Below are 22,450 nucleotides of genomic sequence, written 5' to 3' on the forward strand. Positions count from 1 at the left end.
GTGTAGAAAGCTGCCTGGGGCAAGTGTGAGCTCAGAGAGTGAGTGTTTTACAGATGAAAGGTTAGGTAACTGGATTCTTAAAAAATGATTTTATGTGAGCACTGCCCTTTCCTGGAAAAGTCACACACACACACACACTCACACACACATGCGCACACGCACACACGCACACGCACACGCCCTGAGCTCTCCTAACCCAAGCACCTCTAAGACCTTAGAGCAGTGGTTTCCATCCTGTGAGTCCCCATCCCTGTGACAAAACTCTACTCCAAAAGTATTTACGTTATGACTCAGGAAGTAGCAATGGAAATAATTTTATGGTTGGGGTCACCACAACATGAGGAGCTGTATTAGAAGGTCACAGCATTAACAGGGTTGAGAACCACTGATCTAGTCAGCATAGACTCACATCACCCTTTTGGCTAATTGTGAGAGTCTTTATGGCCAGAACTATCAACTTTGGGTACCCAGTGTAATAAAAGCCAGCAGGAGTGTTTTCACTTGAACTCCAAGAGCAGGGCGTATAGAAAAAAAAGTTGATTCTCTCTTGATTAAGGAAGGACATTCAGAATCTGTTCAAATACTCCTGGGATGACATGTCTGGATATAGAGGGGTACAAATACTCCAGGCCAATGCTATTACTCACAAATGATGCTGCCATTCAGGTGAACTTGGTCCTGTGTTAGGGACTGGAGAACTTGTGCCTCTATGTTTTCTGGCCAAAGTTAAGATTCACCCCCGAAGTTGCTCAACTGCAAACCCTTTTGAAAGGCAGTGGGAGGTGAAATTTCACCTTGAGCCATGAAGGACCCAACAGTGGAATTCAGCTTACAGCCTGTAACAAAACTGATCATGTGTAACAGATATGAAAGTGACTGTTCACCTTGAATCCCTCTCCTCTCAGACTACTGGGAACAGTATGATAATGTATTCTGGCCTCCATCCAATCCTGCCATCAGAAACCCCTTAACTCTCAGTGTGCATAATCCCTCCTTTCCAGTGCCCACTTACTTCATGGAGGCCATGTGCATGTGATCCTCCTTAGCATTTGCACTCTGGGACTTTAGCATTTGCACATGCTAGTGCAAAGGGTCAGCTCGGAAACCTCAAGGTGTACCAAAAGCAAAATATTGCACCTCTGTAATGTATCACAGCACATTTAGTGTGAATTCTGGTCTATGGAGCTGTAGGGAAGGACAGAGATCATCACAGATCTGCATGAAGTGAGGCAGAACACCCTGCAGCCTGTTTGTACCCCTACCCAAGTAGGCCAGGGTTTATACTCTGGAATAAAGATCAATTCCTTGGGGTTAGAGAGATAGCTTAGCGGATAATGCACTTACATGAGGACCTGAGCTCGGATCCCAGGATACACGTAAAAGGTCAGATGTGCCAGTGTGTACAGGTAATCCCAACGCAAGAGAGGCAGACATATACACACACACAAGACACACAAGAAAGAGAGGAGAGAGAGAGAGAGAGAGAGAGAGAGAGAGAAAGAGAGAGAGAGAGCGCGCAGTACATTTAAAGTACACATAATTTAAGGTAATGTGGAGATCAATTTGAAAAACACTCAATGCTGACCCCTGGCTTCCACACCATATCTATGTAAATATGCATGGTAACACAGAAGATCCATTACCTGCACTAGAGTCTGTGTGGCAAAAACACTCAAGGAAAGAATGGCTTCCTTACGCCTTTGAGTAAAAAGCAGCACAGCACTGTTTCCCAGACCCAATGAGTCAAAGACTCATCTGAGAAGCTCTGGAAAATAATTTATTTCAAGGCCTTTTCTCCCAGAGATTCTGTTCCCACTGAGGTCCCGGAGGGGATAAATAGGAAACTACAATGAGTAATCAAGGTTATTCTTGTGGCAAGTTTGAGAACACCCTTTATGGGCCTGGGAGGACTTAGTAGAGTCTACACAAGAATGAGGTTTAGTGCCATGTGCTTGTAATCCCAACACTGGGGATGCAGAGACAGGAGGGTCCCTTGGGCTAGCCAGCCTGGCCTAATCAGGTCTCAGAGACAGACCCCATCTCAACAACCCAAGGTAAGATTGACATCTGAGATGAACACCTTGCTTCTGTATACTGGAGCACACACATTCATGGACACCCTCACACACATGTGTCCATGTGAATGTATCCTCATAGGCAAGCACCACACACACACACACACACACACACACACAGTGTGAGAGAACGCTACTTAGAACAGCCTAGACTGATGGTGAGTGGAGGGCAGAGCAACCCTGCAGAAGAAAGTTTAAGTCTGCAAAGGCTACTGCCCATTCCCTGACAGAGATTTCCAGGAAGTCCCAGGCTGAATCAAATCTGCAAGTATTCATGTAATTACCAGTCAATCTTCAAGTCCCTTGGGATTGGGAAGAAGTGTTTATCCCCTTTGCCTTCAGATACTTCCACCACTTCTCCAAAACATTCTGAGCAGAATATTTGTTCTTGGAAAAAATAAACAGCTATGCCAAAGGAAAAGAATAAAACAGGAAGAACCACAGCCATCCATTTTAAACCTTCAGTTTTAAAAATACCTCATGGGGACTGACCTCATGACTTCCCTGAAGGCCCACTTCTCAAACTCTGGAAAGTATTGAATGCCTCAAGGTGTAGGTCAAGTTTAATACTTAAGTCCGTGAGAAGGGTATAGACCTGGTCTTTCACTCTTGAAACAGAACGCTGTATTTAGCCTTGGAATAAAGTCCATGACTCCTCATGCCTTCTGGATGCTTTATGATAAAACATGCCAGGATGTATGGCATACTTGAAAATTGCTACAAGAGTTTTCACTACCACAACCATTAAAAAGTGGGGTGTAGGGTAATGCATTTGCTAATTAGTGCAATTTAGCATGTGTGTGTGTGTGTGTGTGTGAGAGAGAGAGAGAGAGAGACAGAGACAGAGACAGAGGGGGAGAGAGAGCGAGAGAGAGAGAGTGAGAAAGAGTGATTGTGTATCATAGAGACAATATTTATTTGTTCATTTAAAAAAGTTGTAAGCAAATGTCTTTTCATTTAATGCTGTTAGAGTTGAGACTATAGATCAATTGATACAGGGCTCCCTTTCAAGCCTAAGGACCTGAAGTCAACTCCTAGAATACACATACACACACACACACACACACACACACACACACACACAGAGCATAGTAGCAACAAGCTTATAGCTGGGGTCCCCGGGACTCACTAGCCAACAATCTGGCCTACTTGTGTAGTCCTGTTTCAAAGGATCTAAGTGATATTTCTGACACGACACCTTAGATTATCTTCTGGTATCTGCATGAGCATGCCCCTGCACACTTAATGTGAATCTGCACACACAGGTAAACATGCACAAAACATACATAAAATGAAAACAAAGCAATCTTATGGTAATGTTGTTTGAATTAGATATTATGGTAGTCAGTCAAATGTGATTGGCCCTGGCAGGAACTAAAGTAAGAATTTTCTGTGGGGAATGTGTAAAGATGTGAGCTTGTAACAATGTTGCATGCTACCTCTGTTTTCTTACTTTGGTATGATGCTACTCTTATTTTTCAGGAGGCACCACTGTCCTGGCCACAGAGAAGCCAACCATTATAGACAGCACCATCCAATCAGGTATGAAAACCTAAAGTGTCTGTATTCCATACACCCCTTCCAATCCCACTCCCAAAATAGCATCACACTGAGCTTTCTGGCTTCTGTTGCTCTAAAGGCCTAGGAGAACAGTAAGGCTATAAAAGTCACATGCTTTTGGTCCCCGGTAAGCCCCAGTGAACAAGGTTCCCTTCCTCATCAGTCACTGCTGAATGACAAGTCCCAGCTACCCCCCTCCCCCAGGGAATTGAGAGACATACTTTGTTTAATTGCAGCACAGCTCTGATGTGGCCTGTGTTTGCAAACTAGAAGAAGGAAATCTCACAAGCCACAGCCTAACTATTTATTTTCATCACCATTCTGCAGAATCAAGAAGCGCAAAGTTTGTCTGTTGTGCCTGCCACAGAGTTGGCAGTTTTACAACAGCACTTACAGAGGGTGTGCCACAAGACTGGCTCAGGAAACCAAGGTTTACACTGTGCCTGGGCAGAGAAACACCCTGGGAGCATCCCCCTTATCCTCCCGCTCAGAGGAAAACCCAAGGACTCTGTACGCCCAATGGTGCGGGTTATCAAAGGCTGCCCTCTTTTGTTTTCTGTTAGTATTCTGTGACATTCTTCCCTACAGACTCACATGAAGGGAAGCAGTTGTATAAGCAACCAGAGGGATTTTTTTTTAAATACTTTGGAGTTAATCATTAGTGGAAGGTGAGAGGGTCAGCTTCCCAGATTCTTCCATTTCCTTTATTGAAGTTCACTCAGCCTTGGCCTCTGCAGTCATTTATTAATGGACCGTGTGGTGAGTGTCAGTGTTTCCTCCACACTGACTGCCTCACAGAGGACTAGAAAGGACTTCCCTAATTAGCATGCTTCCTTAAAGGCCACCGTCACCATTGACCTGATTAAACTGCAAAGCAAACTTCTGCAGAACTTTCTCCCAGTTTTCAGGAGTTCAGCTGACAAAATGCTTGTTCCCACATAGCCTCAAACCCCTCAGTCACCTCAATCCACCAAGTGCTGTGTTCCTGCTCAGACCTGTTGTAATTTGACTTTGGGGCTTTAGCCTAAGATGTTGCTAGGCTCTGAACCCAGGCCCTAGCAGCCACAATAAGCTAGGTTTGGCCACCTATCCTCAACAGGTCATTCAAACAAACAAGTAATAGTGACAAGCAGAGAAAGATGATTTATTCAATGCAGACACATTGGGAAGAGGTCCAGTGACCCTCAACTCCATCTTAGAGATTCAGACGTGGGTTTTGTGTTTAAATAGAGGGCAAGAGGCATGTCGTCAGCCTGTGTGAAGTCTTCCCAGAGACCAAGTTCTCCCTCTGGCTGGCCCAGCCTGCAGCCTTCCTCCTCCCAGAATGAGATTCACAGGGAAATTCCAATGTTGTTTTAATAGTCTGATGACAAAGGAAAAGGCACAGTGTCTGTTCGCAAATGTTTTACTCTTACCTGTCTGTTACCAGGATGAAAGCCCTGGTCTACATGTCCCAAGTGGGGTTCTCTGTGGGGTTGAGGCTGTGGAACTATGGCTCTCAATACAGTCTTTGGGCCTCTATCAGGAAGAGGACGAGTGAATATATGAGGTTGTGATGGCGCCCTATGCACTTTAGCTGCTCATCTAGTTTCCTCTCTTGCTAGAAGGGATTAGAAGCACCCTGAAGTAGTGCGCTCACCTGCTTCATCCACCTCTCTTCTCCCCTATTAAACGAGATAGCGCTCTTCAAAAAGAGTGTAAATGAAGGCATTGGCGACCACACCAGTAGAGGTTTCGATAACACGTTTGACAGGACCTCTGGGTCACACTTGTGAAGGTCTTATAAACAAGGGGCTGTCAGCCCAATCTCAGGGTCCGCCGAAGTCAGAGGGCAGGTGTACAGAGCATGAATCAGTAAGATTTGTTGCTACCACCATCTAGACAAGACTGGTTCAAACAGCCTGCCTGGTCATAGAGATAGACAATGTCTATATGGTTTCCTGTTTATTCCATTGTCTGAGTTATAAATCTGGTCTTCACCTCCTCACTGGAGGGTCATGCACTGTGTGACCTTTAAAAGCTGTGTGTTTGCTGTAACCTTCTGGTTAGGTCACTGCATGGGCCTCACAGGGAGGTAATGTGCTTCCAGACAGGTCTAGCTCAAGGTGAGGCTGACCACACCTAAAACTTGATGCATACAGGCCTCTCACACTTCACAGGTGGCCACAGACAGATCCTACTCCTTCATCAAAATTCTGTTTTCGTGAGCAGTTGCAAACGAAGCAGAATCTTAAGATTCTGTTTTAAGGGTTGAGTGGGTATCTCAGTAAGTATATGTAAGCACTTACCCCTGCTGTGCAAGCTTGGGGACCTGAGTTCAATCATCAGAGTCCACACAGAAACAGGGTGTATGGAGTATGCATGGAGGTGGAGATCCCAGTGGCTCACTGACTAGCAGGCCTAGCCTACCCGGCACGTTCCAGGCCCCAGTGAGAGCCGATTACAAAACAGGATGGTGCCTGAAGAATAACATCTGAAATTTACCTCTGACTTACACATAGACACACACCCATGCATGAACATGTCCACACACACACACACACACACACACACAGAGAGAGAGAGAGAGAGAGAGAGAGAGAGAGAGAGAGATTCATCTTGAAGATTCTGATCAATATAATACACTCAGCACAGATACAATATCTATATACTACCTAGGTTGTCATTAGAGACATAAAAGGCTATTCATGCTTGGATAGACTTCTCTGTTTAATGCATTTCTCGTTGCAAAGGACCTTCACCCTCTGAGGGTCTTTCCACAGCAGCTCACAGTGTGTTGGTGACTTACGATTGTGTGGGCTTCCGTACCGCTTGCTTGGACTTTAAGACCAGCTGATAACCAAGCAGTGATCATGCTAGATAGGAACCTTGACTAGAAAATTAAATCTTTGCTTACATCCTGTGCTTAATGACCCAACTGCAGGCAAGATCCTTTCAGTAGCGCAGCTGGCATTTGCTCACAGAGGCCATAAATTTGTTTTAAGCTCAGAATATTGTTTCCTGCTATTTTTAAGAAGGGATTTAGTCCAATTATTACTATTGAATTTAATGAGAACTGTGCACAACTCCAGGGCCTGGGTAATAATTTAAAAGCTTAGCCATCAGGGTCCCTGCATCTTCATATCTCTTCTCTTCTTTCTCCATTTTCTTCTTCTTCTTTCCTGATCCATATGAAGTTTTTTTGGTTTTTGTTTTTGACTGTTTGTTTTTCCCTCTACAAATGTCTGCTGATACAATTGTCATCACTGAGCTCCACAACCTGGATCCCAGCCCCTCTGATTTCTTTTTCTTCTTTAATAAATAAGATAGCTGTAAGTTATTAAAACAAGACAGGTAGACAAGGAGGGTTCAATACCATGTAAGGTGGATTCCTCAGTTAAATTTTAGGGCTGGCCAGGTCACTGGAAGATAAAGCTGAACCACTATTTACTGAGAAGAAGGAAAATGTAAGGAACGTCTTTCTCCACATCTTGGCCTTTTCTAAAATGCCAAATTCATATGCTTTACGATGTCATCAGAATGCTAGCCAACATAGTGCACAGTGCGGTTTTCTGGACCAGAGAGCAAATTCTATGTGTTAGCAAAGTAGATGAAACCACTTGTGAAGCTTTTCTGCCCTCTTGCATATCTTACAAAGCAGACTGAAGAAAAAACAAAAAGTCAAAACCTCACACTTTCACATCAACATTTCCTACCACGAGGTTACACAACAGTACATTCCAGGACAAGGATGTTGACCGTGCCTCTGTGAAAGTCAGCTTTGCTGCCCAAGGGCGGTAACTTCAAGAGAGATTTTTGAGCCTTATGAAGTTCCACTCCGTGCTTCAATATCTTACACATGAAAACTCCCTCTCCCTTGACACTCTGGCTGTCCTTTTGCACTAGCTGACTAGGTGCAAATGCTCACATCGTGTGACCAACTTCTCGTTTGGAACCAACTCTGCCCACCCTTTGAGAGGTCACATTACCTCCTGATTATAAGGACTTACATCCCTCCCACTTTCTTCTGATTATTCATATAGTGAGTTCCTTCCAAAATCTGATACCAGCACTTGAAAAGAATTCCTTGGAAACCAAAATGTGCAAAGTAAAGCATCCTTATCCATTTAATAAATCTTCCTATTAAAACCCCTCACGCCATTGTTCAGTGAGGAGGGTAAGGGGCACTGGAAAGAACTGGAAGAGCGATTGAAGGACTTTGTATTAAACACTTGGGCAAGTTAAAGAAATGCTCAAAGACGTGGTCTCTGCCTGACCCTAAGACAGCCCATAATAGCAGGCTTTCCTTTATTTTTGCAAGTCTTTCCAGACTCCAGTTGGACAGACACCCATGATGTGGCTCTATTCAACTCAATACTGCCATCTTGTGGATGACTAATTTCAGGCTTGCCCTGCCTGGGGACTGGACAAAGATCTCATCTTTAGGATTTTTAGCCTCTGCTGACTCCTCCCCAAACAAAACCCTATCATCGATTTTTTTTTAATACTTCTAAACTCAAGACCCTTTCAGAGAACTGAGTTGAGTAAATGAAAGGTTTTGGGGTTAAGGATCAGTAAGGTCAAATGCCTTCCTGCAAACCCATTTATGCTTTCAACCTCCAAAGGAAACATTTGGAAGATTTTAAAAAGCATTTCTGAAGAGTCAATGTTTAAATGAATTTGGGCTTTATGTGACCTCACATTGAGGTTTTAAGTGGGGTGAACAATTTATATGCAAATTCAGAAATTCACCATAAAATAAATAAATAAAAATAAACAGGCTTATTCTGAAATTAATTGACCTGATGGAAAGCACAGAAGAAAGAAAACAATCTCAGCAAAACGGTCCAGTCATTCTTTCCTGACAAAAGGCGTGGGCCATCAGCTGGCGTGATGAGAAGTGAGACTCAGGGCCAGGCTTCCTGCCAACTCACATCCCAGCGTCAGACACTTGTAGCTAATCTCTAATAAGATTCCTATTATCGATGCTTATCAATTTTTATGGTTTGTCTTCAATAATAGTATTTTTTGTTTTGACTATTGTGCAACTCAGGAAAGTACCACTGATGTTTTGTACATGAGTACCTTAGAAAGTAGTCTTTCTGGAAATCTTACATAAACCCAATTTGGTGGGCCACCCATAATCTTTTTAAAGATGGACAAGAAAAAGAATGATAATGCTAAATGTGACTTTGCAAACATTTCGGCGTGTTCATGCATCTGTTAGTTTCTTGGTAATCCTGGATTTGGTGGATTTCCCATAGCTTTAGAACAAATATGGAATTTAAAAAAAAAATGATGCCCTGATTATTAATGGCCTTCCTGATCCTGGTGGTTAATTCTTCCCTTATGTCTCTCTGTCCTTCCCCACTGAAGAGTTCCCGACCTACGGTTTTAACTGCGAGTTTGGCTGGGGCTCTCACAAGACATTCTGCCACTGGGAACACGACAGCCACGCGCAGCTCAGGTGGAGTGTGCTGACCAGCAAGACGGGGCCCATTCAGGACCACACAGGTGAGAGCGCCATCATGGCTCCATGTTTGGTACATCTTTCGTTACCAGGGAAGGGTCCTGACAGCTGTAACTTTACTGATGATGAGAAACACTAGAAGCATTCACTCGTGTTTTCTCTTTTCTGGAATTGTCAAGGATTCATTCCTTACTGGAAAGAGGCTAGGGGCAAGAAGAAGAATTCTGATTGAGTCTGGCTATTGGTTGGCCTTCCTAAAAAGCAAGTGAGCAAGGATGGGGGAGCAACATCAGGTCGACATTAGATATATTCAGTGAACTCAAACTCATTATAGTTTTTCCAAACCTTTACCAAGGACAACTTGAACCATTTTCAGTAGAAGGGAATAAAATAATTTAAAACCAGACATGATACGTGCTGGCAATCTAGGCACTCAGAAGGGGCAAACAGGAGGACCAGAAGTTCAAGTTTACCTTGGCTACACACTGAGTTCCAGACCAGCATGGGTTATGTGAGGTCCTGTCTCAGAAAAGGAATAACTGCATGGTGGGCACTCTGTACATAGTCATGCTTCATCAGTGACGTCCCCATCCTAGACTCTGCACCAATGATCACCAGGCACAGTACATCATCTTGGTGGTGCTTCTTCTCTGTTCCCCTGATGTAAAAGGAGAATGATGTGCTATAGGAGACCTATCTCAACATAGCCCATTTTCTCCCAACTCCATATTCCAGCTCTCTACCCATACTTTCCTCCTACAAGGAATTACTGGGACAGGAATGAGTGCAGACAGCTAATTCAGTGTGTTCCTTACCATCCTGATCCTGGTTTCTTTACCCTGCATGGAGTTCTTACACAGACACACCTGCTACACACACAAACACACATACCACCACCACCACCACACTCACTCCTGAATTGCATCAAGAGAGGTCTGTCAAAAGGCCCCTAAGTTGAGTATTTGGGATACTGAAGGATCCCTGGATTCTCACATGCCAGCCCAGGGGGTGACTGGCTTGTGGGCTTCCAGATGGGTAGGAGGTGTTCCACCCCTTAGCCATTCTGCTGTTTACTTTTGCATGGTGAATATAAGCACAGGGTATGCTGAAGAGGCCTCTCTCTGCCACGGCCACCTCCTTTCCTAATGAGAGTGACAAGGAAATTGGATAAAATTGGACTCCTTCAATTCCGAGACACTTTCCATTGAATCTTAAGACAAGCGGTTTTAGAAAACTTAAAATACTTTGACTGTAAATGGCACTGTACACATAAATGGCATCATATTAACTAAATGCAATTAGCCGAGATGAAGGCAGTAATGGTAGAAAAATGGATGCAAAGTGAAGTGAAATGGCTCAGTAGGACCTGACATTCAAAGAGGGTGAAAAGCTATGTTAGCCAGAAACAAAAGCTAAAAGGCTCACAGAAGCGGAGTGCTAATTGAGAAAATGAAGACACAGTTCCCGACCCAGAGTCTGATAAAGTGTCTGAGAGGGGAAACACCAGCACTTTCTGCGCTGGGAAATTGGGAGAGGAGTGTGCTTCTTTGATTCATGGTAGAGAAGTCTGATTCCTTTGGACTATGTCGCTCCTTTGTTCTCCCAGTTGCTGAGACTGAGTGGCAGCTAGCTAGCTATCTAGCTCTCTCTCTCTCTCTCTCTCTCTCTCTCTCTCTCTCTCTCTCTCTCTCTCTCTCTCCCCCCCTCCCTCCTCCCTCCCTCAACTAGAAAGAGCCTCTCACTGCAAGAGAGAAATGGGATCATCTGAGACAAGCAGGAATGCCTGGCATTGAGCTGTTAACAAGGAACAGTCTAGATGAAAACACCCCCCCCCCCGGTCTGCTTAACTCTCATGAACGTAGGCACACACTAGATATTCAGGGTTTTTTTTTGTTGTTGTTGTTGTTTTGTTTTTGTTTTTTGTTTTGTTTTTTTTTTGTTTTGTTTTTTTTAAAGGCTAGAACTCACTCATACAAGAGCTGGCCCTCAGTTCTCACTTGTAGCTGATGAGAACCTCGAACTTCTAATACTCCTGCCTCCACCTTGGATTGCTAGGGTTATAGGCGTGAACCACCATACCCAGATTTAAATGATGCTAGAGAATGAACCCAGGACTTTCATGTTTGCTAGGCAAGCATTGCACAAACTGAGCTGCAACTCCATCCCTGTGCTTTTAATAATATTTTGGAGCTAGGCACTGTGGTGCTCACTAGAATCCCAGCCCTCAGCATGAGGACCACAAGTTCAAGGCTAGCCAAGGCTGCATAGTGAAATCCCTTCTCAAAATCAATGATAATGATGAACTTTATAAATTGGATGTTGGAGCATTTTTAAATTATTATTACTTAAGAATTCCTAATTTTGAATGTAAAGGAACCCCACTGGGTTTTGTGCTCTTAACTAGAGGAATAGATCTGTGTACCTCTTTATAAATGGTACCAGCTTCTTTCCTTTGTTCACTGAACAAATGTTGTTTGAGCAGGTCTTTTACCCTGCAGCTGCTGTGTTCAGAACTGGAAATATAGGTACACTTGGCTTCCATATGTACCTCACATTAAATAGCACATTTGCATAAACTCTACCTACATTTACCTCTAGGTAAAAAGATTTCTATTTTAATTATAGTACCTAATATAACACAAATGTTATATAGTTTTTACAGTGCATTGTTTAGGGGGAAAATGATACTTGTTCAATATGGACATAATTTGTAATTTTTTTTTTATCTGAAGTTGGTTGAATCCAAAAGTTTGGAATTACCAACACAGAGGGTACATTGCACTTGTCCAAAGGGCTTGAACATAGACTTTTTATTTTTCATAATGTCCATGGATGCTGAAGGAGGTTTAGGAGAAGGGCCTGATGTCTAGTTGTAAGTGGAAACCATCACACTATGGCTAGAAGGGTATCCAGGGGCAGAGGCATGCTATAAGGGTAAAAGTGAACCCAGTGAGGACTTGGGAGGCAGTTCTATAGTAAAGTGCCTCTCATACAAACACAAGAACCTGAGTTCAGGTCTCTAGCACCCACATAAAAGCCAGACATGGCCTTATGTACTTATAATCCTGCTGTTGGGGCAACTAGAGGGTCTTTGGGGCTGATGGTCAGCTAATCTAACCATATCAGAGACTCGAAGTTCACTGAGAGACCCTGTCTTAAAACAAAGTGGAGAAGTGATAAGGAATGCCCAGTATACATTTCTGACCATTACACACACACAGAGAGAGAGAGAGAGAGAGAGAGAGAGAGAGAGAGAGAGAGAGAGAGAGAGGAGGGGGAGGGAGGGAGAGAGAGATTACTCAAACGGTTAGGGAAATTTATGGATCCACTCACTGACTTAATAAGAGCATCTATGAGAGCTTAGATTGATTGCCTCGCAAAGGAAGAGAGCTGCCTACTAGAACATATAGACACTACTGAAATAAAGCGCGAGAACATGCCCACACATACACAGTGAAAAGGTACCTCATAGGTTTACAAGCCTGTGGGCCAGCAAAGGAAGCACCCTACTGCCCTCTGAGACCCGAGTATCACATTACATTTCCAGTTACATCATGTGAGGTGTGGGAGTTTGTGATTCCTATTCATAGAGCAAAGGGTGGCCCACAGGCTGTGTGTTTAGACCAGGTGGAAGCAAGAACAGTCGTTCCCACTGGGGGTGATTAGAGCAAAGCCAACAGCAAGTCCTTATGGCGCCACAAATGTCACCATTGCCAAAACATCATGTGCAAATGAGTCTCAGAAATGCAGACTTGCTTCTCCTTAGGCCAGAAGCACAGCACACAGAAGCAGGCTCACAAATGAGACTCAAACTCTTGGGCACACTCGAGAAATCCATAGACCATTAACATGAACTAAAGGGAAAATAAGAACAATTTTTAAAGATGCTTAAGGATTGGTGAGATAGCTCAGTCATGGGGTAGGGGGGGTTGGGGAGGGCTTGCTTTGTAAACACAAGTATATAAATTCAATCCCTAGAATCAATCTTTTAAAATTCAAAAGCAAACAAGCCAGTGTGGTGGCTTACACTTATTTTCCTAGCTCTAGGGACAGGTATATCCCTGAAGTTTTCTGGCTAGCTAGCCTATCCTATTTTTGGAGTTGTAACTTGTTAAGACCCTGTCTCAAAAAACAAAGTGGCTAGCACCTGAAAAATACCCAAAGTTGTTCTCTACCTTCTACAAGCATAGTATGAGCTCCCACGCACATGCATGCACTTGACTATAGAAGCAAGCATGTGCATACATGTGTGCGCACACACATACACATGCATACACACAAGAATATAAACATATATACATAATAAATATGTGTATTGGAAAAGTGCAAGAGCAAAAATAACACATCAAGCAGCCAGCAGGTCAGCAGGTTCCTTCCGAGAGGAAAGTGTTCAACATCTCACTTAGTCCAGGTATCTGAGTGTACATGGATATGCAAAAACATTTTAAAGTCAGACACTTTCTTCAAAGTCTGTAAATAGACTGCTTAGACACTACGTTTGATAGTATGAAGACAGATAAAATTTTTAGCCTGTGATGCCATGATACAGGTAAACAGTACCCAGAGTCTCTTTAAAGCCTCTTTGAGCAAGGCCACCAGTGCCTATGGGGCTCCCAGTAATTGCATCTGCTCTCTCCACTGGCTGCTTGGTTCCTTGGTACCCAACCCAGGAGAATGTGTTTATGGGTACTACTTGAGAGGAGAGAGAAAAAAAAAGAGCTGTAGATTTGGCTGGTCTCCCTGACACAGAGTTTTGCCTCAGCAGGAGATGGCAACTTCATCTATTCCCAAGCTGATGAAAATCAGAAAGGCAAAGTAGCCCGCCTGGTGAGCCCTGTGGTCTATTCCCAGAGTTCTGCCCACTGCATGACCTTCTGGTATCACATGTCCGGCTCTCATGTGGGTACACTGAGGGTCAAACTGCACTACCAGAAGCCAGAGGAATATGATCAACTGGTGTGGATGGTGGTCGGGCACCAAGGAGACCACTGGAAGGAAGGGCGTGTCTTGCTGCACAAATCTCTGAAACTGTATCAGGTATGACCCCTTCTACAAAGCGAGGGCTGGAGCCTTTGGGACACCAGGTTACTGTGTGAAATTCACCACCCTCAACTCTTGCCTCTGTGATGTTTGTGTTAGTGACATCTTACTGTCTCTTAGATGACAGCATGGATAAGAAAAAAAAATCACTGTTACCCATTTCAGAGATATCACAGATACCATCCCTTTTGCCTAAATATTTTCTTCCCTTTTAAAGTTTGTCTTATGAAAACCGCAGAGGTCGGGATCATCTCTGCCACTGATAGAGAAGAATGGGTAACTAACCTTTGTGCAATCTCCTCATGAATTTAACTTACATGCAGTCTCATGAACGTATGCTAAAGCTTCCACCGAGAGAGTGTTTGTGAACATTGATGCTGAAGACAGAACTTTAAAATATTATGAAAACCATCTCTTTTTTTTTTTTTCAGGTTATTTTTGAAGGTGAAATTGGAAAAGGAAACCTCGGTGGGATTGCTGTGGATGATATCAGTATTAACAACCACATTCCTCAGGAGGACTGTGCAAGTAAGGATGGGTTTGAGCTGGAAGTGAACCAAGTCCTTAGCCCTGGCAGGATCCTTAGCATATGGTAGACTTTGCCTTGTCATTTAGACCAGAATTCACATGCAGGATAAAAGGGTCTAAACGTAGGTCAGTTCTTCACTTCCTGTCTACCTAGCTACTTAGAAAGTCTGATTGAAGCCTCCAGAATCCTAAGACTGTAGCTTAGAAGTCACATCTGGCCTATGGTAACATTTTGATGGAGAGTAGAACACTCAAACATCTGGACTATTCCGGTATCTGATCATGGAAACAAAACAGTGGGCCTTCGAACATGTTGATCACAGAGAATTTAATTAAGATTACATTGTCAATGAGTCACAGATACCAACATTCATCATTGCATAATAAATAAGTAGCCACTTCTGGCTCTGCTCTAGCCGACGTGACTTGGCAGGTAATGGCCATTCAGAGATCTGCCTAACAGGGTTGTCAGGAAGCCCTTCTACAATCCACAGATGAAAGTCGGACAGAGAAAGCCAATTCATATTCCCCAGATCTTGATCCATAATTACAAATAGCATCGCTAATGACAATGTAATAGCACAGTAATTAGTCTTAGGCTCCATTTGCTACACTGAAACTTTTGTTCTATATCATTACATAATAGTCTGTTAATTATAACAGAATGGGATAAGCCTGCTGGGCAAATTGAAGACAAAGGAGGCCAGTTGGCTGCAATGGGTTTTGGTCTTTTCTACAACTTACAAGTCTTTTATTATTATAATACATTGAATATATGTAATCCTTAAAGGGGCAATAATTTGATACCATCAATTGAAGACACTGAAGGAGCAAAAACAGTGAATAATGCTCTGCTTTTCATTCTACATAAAGAAACCTCGTCAATGCCACCATTCCCAGCAGCTCTGCAAATTCGTATAGTTTAATAGTTTATCTGAGATTATTTTTGTAAATTACTCATTTCTATGGCTATCTGGCAATTCAAGTGTGCATCCCCTATAGTTAACACGGTATGTGTAATATTGTGTTCCTCTCCCAAGTGCTGAAACCAAAAAGGAGTTGTTTCAGGGATAGAAGAACAAATTCCATAAATAAAAACAACAACAACAACAATAAAAAAAAACTCAGTTCAGGCCAGCAAGTCCTAACTGGCTATGTACTATATACAAAGCAATGTGCTAAGTGATACAGGAAATTATATGGACATTGGTCTTGTGAGCTTTTTCCTACTTAGATATACCAGTAAAGAGTGCTCTGAAAGGGCTGGGGAGACAAGCTGAAGACCTGAGATAGACTAGGTACCGGGATTCCTAGAACCCAAACACAGTAGCACACATATGTTATCTCAGCACTGTGAGGAAGTTACAGGTAGATCCCTGAGCACCTGAGCCAGCCAATCTCACTGAGTTCTAGGTTCAATGAGAGATCCTGCCTCAAAAATTTAGATGAAAAGAAATTGAAAAATGACTCTTGGTGTTAACTTCTGGCCTTTACATGCACATATGAGTAATTATATAATTGTTTACCAAATATATCTCATTGAGCAACCTAGCCAGGGGGGGCTATTAATGCCAACTACAGATGAGCCATTCATTTGTACATGTTTATGGACGTTATTGTGTGCTAGACAAGATTTTAAATTGAAGAATACAGGACTCAGGACTGTTTCCAATCCTGAGGCTCCATAGAATTTTATTTTATTTATTTTCGATAAATCCCAGGAAGAAGTTTACTAGCTCAAAGAGTCATTGTGCCTTAGCGCAAAAGCCAGTTTAACACAGACCAACAGTAGGAAGCAACCATCAGCTCACTACACCCTCATAGTGATGGGTCCATTCTCACTGTCTTCTCATTTTTCACCAGTCTTACACATTCCACAACCTTTCCCCCTCCCTTTACAGTGTCTTAACAGCATTTCTGAGCCATGCAACTAAACATTTTCCTATCTGAACTGTGGAAGCCCAGTAGAGAGATTGGAGGGTTTCTGTGCAGTTTGTGTGTGTCATATCTGTTTTTTTGCCTATTTAAACATCTCTTTTCATTTTCTTTTTTCTTGTCAGAACCAACAGACCTAGATAAAAAGAACACAGAAATTAAAATAGATGAAACAGGTAAATCCATTTCACTGATCAGCCTCTTTTAATCTCCTATGGTTTTTTTTTTTAAGCTGTTTGTAAAGACATGTCTCTGGAATCCTAATACACTCATGCAGTTCAGATAGAATGAGTCCCTGTGCTTGGCGAGTGGGTGTGGATTAGATCATTGCCTGTCCCTAGCTGCCTAAGGGATGACACTGTGAGGTTGTACTCCCAGGAGTGAGTACACCCCATTCCTCCGTCATTGAGCTTCACCACTGAAACACAATCACAGCATTGAAAATTGTAGAGACTACACATATAATCATTTGAAGCCAACGATTCTTGTGTCTGTTTACCTCCCAGGTGTAATCTCAAGGAGGGCAGAGAGCTTAACTTCTCTGAGGATCTTGTCCTGTTTTCTTTCCCTGGCCCCACAGTCTGTGGTGACATTGACGATAGGACAGGAACTACTTGACACTCCGTGTAACACAGTCATGTCATCTCAAACCCTCAGAGTGGTTCCATGGGACAAGTTTACTCCCATTTGACGATAGCAGGACTGAAACTTCAGTAGCACAGCTAATAGGGGGCGGGTAGCCTTGTGTGTTTGATTAGCTTTGAAATGTGTGGTTTGGGTTAGCACTTCTCAAGGCTCAGGTGTAAGACATAGTGTCATAGGTAGATAGATCCTGGAAGCTTCCAAACCTGGCAAGAGTTACTCACAGCTTGCACAAGCAGTGAGGTACCACTGTCATCTTTTGCCATTGGAAACGTGGTCCTACTCTGTCATAAACTGATAGAAATAATGAACACTGTTCTGTGTTGTTGCAAATATTAACACATTACCAAGTCCTCACAGCTATAAACTTTATTAGAAGTTGTTTCAAAACAATCTTTCATCAAGGGAGAGCATATTAATATGCCCCCAAGGCTTGTTTTCCCCTGTTTAGGGACTCACATCTCATATTTTTAGTTTTTGCTGATTGGAATCTCAGTTGATCAGAGCACCATTAAGTAAACACCACACAAGCTGCCCATTAGCATTTCAGTCCTGCTCCTGGTACCAGGTAATTAGGCTCAAAGCTCCCATGCTAATAACTTCTCGTGTTCCACTCTAAGGCAAGCACATCCCCAGTGACTCCTTTGCAGAGCAGCGTGACGGTCTCCAGCAACACTACCAGGGCAGTGAAGACACTGATTATTAAATATCTTCTATTTGGCACAACACAAACACTGTTTCTCAGTCCACGCCACAGCCCTTTCTGCATGACAGGAGTAGGCATTAACTTACTCAGAAAAAAGTCTCCCTTTCAGTATTACTAGCACAGTCTTGGGTTTGAGGGATGTTCATGGTTTTCTGTGTATAAACCCATGGGGACACTAAGAAGCAGCATCCTGTAGAGGCACTGTACTGAGACTGCCTGGGGGTTCAGGCAGATGTCAGAATGCTTAAATCTACCCACCGAACACGATAGATATCTGTGTGACAGAGATTTGACAAAACTTTATGCCTGCACAGCTGAGGCTGAAGATGCAGCTCAGCCGGTGCAATGCTTGCCGAGCATGCACTAAGCTTTGGGGTTAACCTACGGCAACATGTGTATTAGGCACAATGGTGCATGCCTACAATCCCAACACCAGGGTGGTGAGGATCAGCAGCACAAAGTCATCCTCTGCTATGTGGCAAGTTTGACAGCCTGGACTTTTGAGGCCTTGTCTCATCACGACTAGCTGGATAAGAACTATAAACACATCTGTCAGTCTAAAGTGATTTAGACTAAGTTGTGACTTTAGTGTCCATCTCTAAATTATAGCACACTCACCTCCCACCCCTCCAGTCCCCAGATACTGAAATATACAATGCCTCCTAGACCCTTTCCTTTTTGCCTGATTTTCTGTGTACTCACTCACATGTAGCCTCTCAATGTTCATGAGCCATTCTTGTCTCCTTCCTTAGGGAGCACCCCAGGATATGAAGAAGGGAAAGGCGACAAGAACATCTCCAGGAAGCCAGGCAATGTGCTTAAGACCCTGGACCCCATCCTGATCACCATCATAGCCATGAGTGCCCTGGGGGTGCTCCTGGGTGCAGTCTGTGGAGTTGTGCTGTACTGTGCCTGCTGGCACAATGGCATGTCGGAAAGGAACCTATCTGCCCTGGAGAACTATAACTTTGAACTTGTGGATGGTGTAAAGTTGAAAAAAGATAAACTGAACCCACAGAGTAATTACTCAGAGGCGTGAAGGCACGGAGCTGGAGGGAACAAGGGAGGAGCGCGGCAGGAGAACAGTGGAGGCGCAGGGACTCTGTTACTCCGCTTTCACTGTAAGCTCGGAAGGGCATCCGCGATGCCATGCCAGGCTTTTCTCAGGAGCTTCAATGAGCATCACCTACAGACACAAGCAGGTGACTGCGGTAACAACAGGAATCATGTACAGCCTGCTTTCTTCTCTTGGTTTCGTTTGGGTAATCAGAAGCCAGTTGAGACCAAGTGTGACTGACTTCATGGTTCATCCTACTTGGCCCCCTTTTTCCTCTCTTTCTCCTTACCCTGTGGTGGATTCTTCTCGGAAACTGCAAAATCCAAGATGCTGGCACTAGGCGTTGTTCAGTGGGCTCTTTCGATGGACATGTGACCTATAGCCCAGTGCCTAGAGCATATTAGCATAACCACATTTCAGGGGACACCAATGTTCGCTTTTGCATCGCTACGTGCAGCGAGCACAGGAAAAAGAAAAAAAGAAAGAAAGAAAAAGAATTAGACTATTTTGTTTGCAAAGTACTGTGGCCTCAGTACCCATCTAGCGTGTCAGCTCTGTTTACCAAGCAATACCGACAGATTTTTCTTGATGTTTTCCAGTGTTGTACTGAATCTCGTGTTTGTGACCTCCATTCAGAGATACCATACCCTGCAGCCACCAAACTGCTAGCACCCGGGTGTCCCGCTGATGACCACCACAAAAGTCTTCGGCACTGGCTAGTCTTCGTCCTCTCAAGTGCCTTTTTGTTTGTGTACTGGTTCCTTGTGTCCCGTGGATGACCCACTCTGTTTCTGGTGAAAACCCTTCTCTTCAATCAGACCTGGTGGCCCACTGACTAAGAAGAAAGTATATTTTAGTGTGCTATGCCAACCCCGGGAAGGCAAGGGCTCTGAAGACCTGGCAATGTGGCTTAATCGTTCTGATTTTTTCCGAAGTTCAATGTCAATGTCTCTTGACCCTTTGTATAAAGCTGCAATGTTCTCTCTCATTCTTTCCTATGGGATGTATTTTCAGATACAAACTCTCAGTTCTTTCTTTCCTTCCTCTCTCCTTTTTGCCTCTGGAAAGCGAAGCATTTGCCACTGTCCAGAATGAACCTTGCAGCTTTAACCTGCTGGCGATGGCGAACAATTTTACTAGACTTTATGTTTTAAGATAATTAAATAAGGGGAATTCCTAACTTTGTCCTCCAGAGTCTAACTTTGGGTTTCTTGTTAACTGGTTAAAGTGACAGTATCTTTTTTCCTTAAGCCACATGCTCATACATTCTGATTAGATTGATGTCTGATATAAATGCCTGCATCTAATGGAAATCATAAGTTGAAAGAGAAAAGAGTACCAACTGGCTTTCAGATGAGACCCGCAGGAAGCACTGAATAAAATCCCCAAGTTAAAAAGGACGTGAAAACTTTACATCCAAATATGCAAAATGAGCCCTGAAAACCTTCTTGTTTTGTTATTAGGTCAGAGGAGGATAATGAAAAGAATAGCTCATTTAAGAAATAAACAATTATCATGATGCCTGAGGCAAAACAATTTTAAGACCCGTCACAAGGGGTACATAAAACCAAAACAAATGTTTAGAACAATCCATTCAGCAGAAACCCTGAGAAAAATAAATTTTAATGAATGCTTCTAGAAACATCCAATGGCTCATAAAGAAAAAAGCCTACCTTACGACTGGCAAGATATTGGCCTCGACAGCACAGAGAGGTAATATCTTAACCCAAAGCAGCTTCCGGCTGGTGAATTTCTGTCTTGATGGGCTGTCCATAAGAACTCCCATCTCTTTCCCTTCCTAGTATGGCTGCAGGTCTCACTCAGTTACATTTCATAGAGATCACATTTGCTTACTGGACAAATGGTTTTTGTTCACCCTGGTTTAGTGAGATTTGAGAATATCTTTTTTTCCAGGAAAGTATTGATCACTAAAATAAAGAATATGTTTTTATTCCCAGAGGCATCAAATTCACTTGTTATAATCATTCTGGGGGGAAAAGCATTAAGTAAGACTTTGTTTCTAAGGCAACAGACTTGACCAGTGTCCTCAGCCAAGGAAAAAATGATACTGCAACTTTAAATTTTAAAGTACCTTGCACTGATAAATATATTTAAAAGTTATATGTTTATAAAGTTATTAATTTGTAAAGGCAGTGTTACAAAATGTTCAGTTTATATTGTTTTAGATTGTTTCGTAATTTTTAAAGGTGTAAAATAACGTATTTTTTCTTTATTGAAATCTATAAGACTTTCCGTAGTAAGATGTCTCGTTTTTTCTGGTATATTATTGCTTCATGTTTTGTACCCTCATAAAATTTTGTGCAAATTTTTTTTACAGAAATTTTTATTTTCTATGATGATATGTATGACACTTGTAAATTGTTTCAAAATGAACAGCGAAGCCTTAACTTGAAATTTGTATTCTCTGAGTAGCATAAAAACCACCTAGAATGAACTGTAACTTAAGCTCGAAACTACACATTCCAAAGAAGCAGTTGAATTAAACATTTTCATAAAAATCCCAAACATGATGGCTATTATTCCATTATCTCTGTTCTTGTTAAAGATGTCGGGGGTCATCTCACTGTCTAGTACCTTCTAAGATTTAAGTTATCTATCTCACAGTAGGTAGAGAGCAAGGAGACCCTTTCCAATAGTGGGAATCTGAAACCAGGGTTTCAGAGCTGTGCGAGGCAGAATTGGCCTCCAAGTGGACATTTTTTTTTTCCACCCAAATGACACCAGTTTTTATATCCACATAGTGAAGTTGGTTTTATGATTTTAACAGATTACTTCTGGTGAGTTACGCATCTGTAAGAAACAGGTAGGGAATGTATACATTTACATACTAAATTATATATTAAAATTAGGGAAAGGGGAAAACTGAGCATCCTGTTACAACTGTCTATTTGGTAAGCCTTGGGGAAACAAGATGCCTATTCCTTTGGGAGCAAAACAATAGAAAAAATAATGACATGGCACCCCCTCCCCACTAAAAGGACAGAAAGTGTTGAGCCGAAACATGTTACAGAGTTCCTTTAGAAAGCTTGTCACAACAAAACTAGCAGAACTACCCTACCCCCCACTTCCACTGGCAGAAAACCTCAGGCCAAAGAACACTGGAACATGAGGTGGTACCACACTGCTTAGGGCATTGAGTCAATGTTTTCTCTACTTCCTGCTTTCCTGGATACTGAAACCATATCCCAGGACTTAACCAAGAGTACACTCTCTACTGTGTGTGTTTTTAGATCTTTGCCTAGAAAGGAGACAAAACCAGGAATTACTGGAATTCAATCCTACTGTCATTCAAGGACATTTCCAGAAAGCATGATGCATGCAAGCAAGCTGTTTATCAGAATTGATCTAGATATATTTTATCTATTTCACTTTTTTGTCATTTGTGGGGTGTTGTTTGTTTTTTTGTTTTTTTTGTTTGTTTGTTTGCTTGTTTTTGT

General features: G+C 42.7%; 1 protein-coding gene across 1 annotated transcript in view; it reads left to right on the top strand.

Moving 5' to 3' along the window:
* Nrp1 (neuropilin 1) overlaps positions 1 to 21,518 on the top strand; it is a 146,617-nt gene extending 125,099 nt beyond the window's left edge. Inside the window, 6 exon segments of the mRNA XM_032887401.1 lie at positions 3,558 to 3,617; positions 8,991 to 9,128; positions 13,850 to 14,121; positions 14,556 to 14,652; positions 16,713 to 16,763; positions 18,688 to 21,518. Coding sequence (XP_032743292.1) covers positions 3,558 to 3,617; positions 8,991 to 9,128; positions 13,850 to 14,121; positions 14,556 to 14,652; positions 16,713 to 16,763; positions 18,688 to 18,974 — 905 coding nt within the window. The 3' untranslated portion in view covers positions 18,975 to 21,518.
* Positions 21,519 to 22,450: the final 932 nt, after the last annotated feature.

Source organism: Rattus rattus, chromosome 17 (genome assembly GCF_011064425.1).
Source record: "Rattus rattus isolate New Zealand chromosome 17, Rrattus_CSIRO_v1, whole genome shotgun sequence".
NCBI lineage: Eukaryota > Metazoa > Chordata > Mammalia > Rodentia > Muridae > Rattus > Rattus rattus.